This window comes from Trypanosoma theileri, assembly GCF_002087225.1.
Source record: "Trypanosoma theileri isolate Edinburgh chromosome Unknown TM35_Tth_28_V1, whole genome shotgun sequence".
NCBI classification, from domain to species: domain Eukaryota; phylum Euglenozoa; class Kinetoplastea; order Trypanosomatida; family Trypanosomatidae; genus Trypanosoma; species Trypanosoma theileri.
In genome coordinates, this window is record NW_021639870.1 from 337475 (window position 1) to 343039 (window position 5565).

The 5565-nt window shown below is 44.2% G+C and overlaps 2 protein-coding genes across 2 annotated transcripts; both read right to left on the minus strand.

Moving 5' to 3' along the window:
* Window positions 1-2152: 2152 nt before the first annotated feature.
* Window positions 2153-3280, minus strand: TM35_000281950 (uncharacterized protein; the record flags this gene model as incomplete). The annotated part of the gene is made up of 1 exon (XM_029028226.1): window positions 2153-3280. The coding sequence occupies one exon, from the start codon at window positions 3278-3280 to the stop codon at window positions 2153-2155; it is 1128 nt and encodes a 375-aa protein (XP_028880545.1).
* Window positions 3281-4380: 1100 nt separating this feature from the next.
* TM35_000281960 (uncharacterized protein) lies at window positions 4381-5565 on the minus strand (the record flags this gene model as incomplete). Its single annotated transcript, XM_029028227.1, has 1 exon — window positions 4381-5565. A coding segment is annotated over one exon (1185 nt), but the record flags the coding sequence as incomplete, so codon positions are not given.

Genomic DNA, 5565 nt, shown 5'->3' on the forward strand with positions numbered 1-5565 from the left:
AAAAGAAATATATAAATAGATAGTTAGAGGAGGAGGCAGCAGCTGTTGTATCTTGGACAGCACAGGTGCAGGCGGAGTGACAGTTGTAAACACAGCGCCTGTGTTTTCGCTGACCGCACAGTCACAGAGAGAGAAAGAGAAAGGGCGGGGAGGCACAGCACACCGCCATTCAGTGCACCCCACAGACGCCGCAGTGGAGTGGTCCAGCAACACAACGGTGTCCCTCCCACTCACAGTGCAGACACACACACAATGACACTCCCACATGCTCATGTCAGAGAGGCACTGCGGCATTCCCTAAAATGTACACTAAGTCACACACCTACAGAGAGGAAAAGAAAAACACAAGAAAACAACAACAGGATACCAACAGTACACAAATCACTCACAATACAATAATCACAGCTGCCACCCCCATCAGAGAAAAACATTCACCCACACCAGCACATCAACTCAACCCCAAAAAGAAAAAAAAAAACAGAACCATTACGTGAAGCCGAAGCGGAACAGTCTCAGTCCACCTCTCCCCGCAGGGGGCAGTCACTCAAGCAAGCCACACAACAAACAACACACACCACAAGAGCACAAATATGTTCGTGGCAATGCCGTGAGTGACAACACCGAGAGAGAAGGTGAGAACAAAGAAATGTGTTTTCATTNGGTCCAGCAACACAACGGTGTCCCTCCCACTCACAGTGCACACACACACACAATGACAGTCTCACATGCTCATGTCAGAGAGGCACTGCCGCATTCACTAAAATGTACACAAAGTCACACACCTACAGAGAGGAAAAGAAAAACCCAAGAAAAGAACAACAACAACAACAGGATACCAACAGCACACAAAGCACTCACAATACAATAATCACAGCTGCCACTCTCATCAGAGAAAAACATTCACACACACCAGCACATCAACTCAACCCAAACAGAAAAAAAAAAACACAAGCCCATTACGTGAAGCCGAAGCGGATCAGTCTCAGTCCCTCCCCGCAGGTTGCAGTCACTCAAGCAAGCCACACACCAAACAACACACACCACAAGGGCAGAAATGTGTTCGTGGCAATACCGTGTGAGTGACACCACCGAGAGAGAAGGCGAGAACAAAGAAATGTGTTTTCATTACGTGGGCGGTGCGAGCAGCAACCCAAACACACAAAGGAACACACAACAGAGGGGCACACTCAAACACCTACAATCCATCGGATCTTTATACCAAAATAAAAATGTAAAAAAAGAGTGACTGCGTGAGGCAGACACAATAATAGAGCAAAGATGTAAAAGAAAAAAAAGAAATTAATTACTTACTGTGGCTCCGATGCCTGGACACAGTCCAATCCACTCCAAGGTTAACAACGGAAAATCATTGTGTATTGAACGTGTCGTGCCCATATCTTTATTCTTGATGTCCCTGCAGCAGTTTGTATATAATGAAAAAAAAAGAATTACTCCATAAAAATGAGCACACAAGATACACAAGGTGTATTGGAAACGCAAAAGAGAAACACACAGCTGCACATAAAACGTGCAATGAAATTATAATGAAACACACACAAAAGGGAAAGCAAAATAATTAAAACAAAACAAAAAGAAAGCCGTGATCACCATGTGAATATGTTCGGGAGGCAATAACACAATTCCCAGCAGTGTGTGTGTGTGTCTTTCGTACAGGGCGAGCAATGGGAATGATGCACACATGATGACAGTCCACACACACACAAAAGGAGAAGGAGGGTTGGTAGTGTGCGTGTTTGTGTGTCTTGAACCTCCTACCATTCTTCACATTTCAGTCACAGCAATTAAAACATATCGGGATTGTATCCCATCCCCACGGGCAAAAGCAATAGTTATTAATATCACGGAACACACAAACATCACCAGGAGACCACAGTGAACGGCGGCAAAACAGAGCCCAGATGATGCGAACAAAGAAAGAGGACACTCCCCTCACAAAATGATGGTTTGTCATGGGTTGAGTACCGTAGTAGCCCAATAGATTCGTTCAGCAAAAAAATGCAAACAAAAGATTTATCGTGATAGGAGAATAAAAAACATTAAAATTCAATAAAAAAAAAAACAGCACCCTTACAATGCATCCATGTCCACTCAAACAAAGGTTAACTGTGCAACTGTGTCATGGGAACACCGATCAGCACACGAGAGTGTAACCCAACACAGTCAGAAGGAGAAGCAGCATGGAACTGTGCACCAATGCAGGACTGAGGCTGTTGTCATTCCTCTTCGCCGCTTCTGCTTTCTTTCTCGCCTCTTCCGCTGCCCGTTCCGTCTGTTCTTCTTCTCCTCCAGCCTCTTCCTCTTTCTTTTTTTCTTCTTGTGTCTCCTGTGTCCTCTCTTTAACATCATCTGCCTCTTTTATTACCGCTGACGAACGCTCTTCCTCCTTTACCCTCTTTTCATCTTCTACCAGCTCCTCCTGTACCAGAGTCAGATACTTTTGTTTTGCTGTTTCTTTTGCTTCCTCCAGTTTTTTAGCGACGATGTCCTTTTTCTCCCCTCCTATATTTTCAAAGTCCACACCCTTGAATACTTCCGATACACTTGCGAGCACCTGAACTTTCTCCAAAGTTTCCCTGAGTTTTTCCACTGCTTCATCCGCGTCAGCCATGGATTTCTTGACATTCTCAAGAGGTTTGAGTTCACCATCCTCGGAAAAGAGTCGTTCTTTGAGATCAAATAACGTTTGGTTTGCATTACTGCTCCTCTCATCGAGTTTCATTACCCCCCGCTTTTCGTGCGTTTTGTCCTTATGTACTTTCAAAAAACGCTCTCGAGCTGCGACAAGACTCCCAATATCTTCTCCCAAGTCCACAAACTGTTCCCTACATGAAAGTGCCAATAGACCCATGTCTACGAGTGATAGTGTCACATTGTCAAAATCTCTTATGTTTTGTTGTATTCCATCCTTATTTTTCAGTATCCACTCATCTTTCGACCCAGATGCCGGTATTCCCTTCTCTAATCCCTCGATCTCTTCACGAAGAACCGTGATATTCTTTGCAATAACATCAGCACGCTTGGCACTTTTCTCGCATAATTCCCCATTATCCTCGAACAGTGACAGACAACCAGACATATTCACGATGCGCTCATACGCCGTGGCTACCGTCTTGTTTAACAACTGATCCACGTCATCTTCCGTTGACTTGATGTCTGTAGAATCCTGCACAACATCCTCCGCACATGCCACATACACAAAGCACTGCAGAAGTACCAACAGGTACACCACACCACGCAGTTGGACGAACATCGTTGTCATGATTGTCACTGTGAGTTGCTTGGATCTGTGGTAACAAGGAAGAAGAGGAAAAGGAGAAAAGTAGACGCACATTTAACACACAAGGCAGAGAGTACACAGAAAGAGAGTGAGAAAGAATACACATCACAACAGCATTCAAACACAACCCAATGAGGGAAACAACAGTAAACCACTCACACAATAAAACACACCCAGAGTTACACAGATATTGAAACAACACCTTGAATTTAGAAGAAGTGNAAAAAAAGAGATTTATTACTTACTGTGGCTGCGATGCCTGGACACAGTCCAATCCACTCCAAGGTTAACAACGGAAAATCATTGTGTACTGAACCTGTTGTGCCCATATGTTTATTCTTGATGTCCCTGCAGCAGTTTGTATATAATGAAAAAAAGAATCATTCCATAAAAATGAGCACAGAAGATACACAAGGTGTATTGGAAACGCAAAGGAAAAACACACAGCTGCACATAACGTGCAATGAAATTATAATGAAACGCACACACAAGGGAAAAACAATAAAATGAAAACAAACAAGGAAAGAAGGCCGTGATCACCATGTGAATATGTTCAGGAGGCAACCAACACAATTCCCCGCAGTAGGTGTGTGTGTCTTTCGTACAGGGCGAGCAGTGGGTATGATGCACACATGATGACAGTCCACACACACACACAAAGAAAAGGACGGTTGGTAGTGTGCGTGTTTGTGTGTCTTGAACCTCCTGCCATTCTTCACATTTCAGTCACGGCAATTAAAACACATCGGGTTTGTACCCCATTCCCATGGGTAAAAGCAATAGTTATTAATATCACGGAACGCACACACATCACCAGGAGGACACAGTGAATGGCGGCACAGCAGAGCCCAGTTAATAATGCCAACAAACAAAGAGAACACTCCCCTCACAAAATGATGGTTTGTCATGTGATGAGTGTCATAGTAGCCCAATAGATTTGTTCAGCAAAAAAATGCAAACAAAAGATTTATCGAACTGAAAAGAAAAACATTAAAATTCAATAAAAAGAACAGTGCCTTTACAATGCATCCATGTCCACTCAAACAAAGGTTAACTGTGCAACTGTGCCATGGGAACACCGATCAGCACACGACAGTGCAACCCAACACACACAGCAGAACAAGAAGCAAAAAGGGACTGTGCATCAATACAGGGCCGATGCTGCCGTCTTTTTGTTTCTTTTTTTTCTCCATCTCTTCCTTTGCCTTTCTCTCCAACTCCTGTTTACCCTTTTTCTTCTCTTCTTCAGGTTTCTTTCTCTCCTGCTCCTTTCGCCTTTCTTCTGTCGCCTTTTTCTTTTCTTCTTCGGCCCTCTTTCTCTCCAGCTCCCTTTGCCTTTCTTCACGGAGGTTCCTCAACACCTTTTCCTCCTCCACTTTTTCCCGCTCCAACCTTTCTTTTTCGTTCTTCTTTGTCGCCGCCACCTTCTCCGCAAGTTTGGCTTTGTCAGTTGTCCTCTTCTTTGCCTCATGTGGTGGGGCAGCTCCCGCAATCGCGCTCGCAGACGTTCGACCGACAACGAACAGTACCTCATCCGTTTTCTTTTTGTTGTTGAAATAAGTTACGCGTACTAATTCCTCCCTCAGTGATTCCCCAATAGCATCGCCGAATTTTTTCAAATCCTCTTCGTACTCTTCATCTTTCTTTGCAAATTGATTTTTCACCGCATCGAACAGTTCCCACGCTCTGAGAATCCTATTCTTCGTAGCGATTACACCATTACTTACTTCCCTCGCGCAGGCGTGACTTCTTCGTTTGATCACTAGGAGGTGATGATAAACCTCATTCAGTTCTTTATACACTCTCTTGCTCCTCTTAATAAGCGCTTCCCGTTCCACCGACCTTTTTTTTTCATCCACTCCCTCAAGCACTTCTGTATGTTGTTTTCTGCTATCGTTTCGATTCTCCAACATAACTCTCATGTTCATCATCGCGAGTGCACTTATTCGATCCAAATATCTTGCCTCTTCGACTGCATCCGCCGCCCCATTAAGGACACTCACATTTTTTTTTACCTCACCCGTAGCCTTCTTCATGAGACGTAGTAAATGGTCGCGCAACGGATTCATCTTCGCCCTCTCGATGATGACTTCAGTAACGATTTCTTTCGTCCCACTGGCCACGTCCCTAGCAGCATTGGCTCTTGAATTACAAGTCTCCACTGTGGTTCCCCATACTTCTTGATAGCCCTTTCCTTCCGCAAGATACCCCTCCGACTTGTTTACCCACTCTTTTAAAGACTGTTCTGCTTCCGAAACTTTATTTCT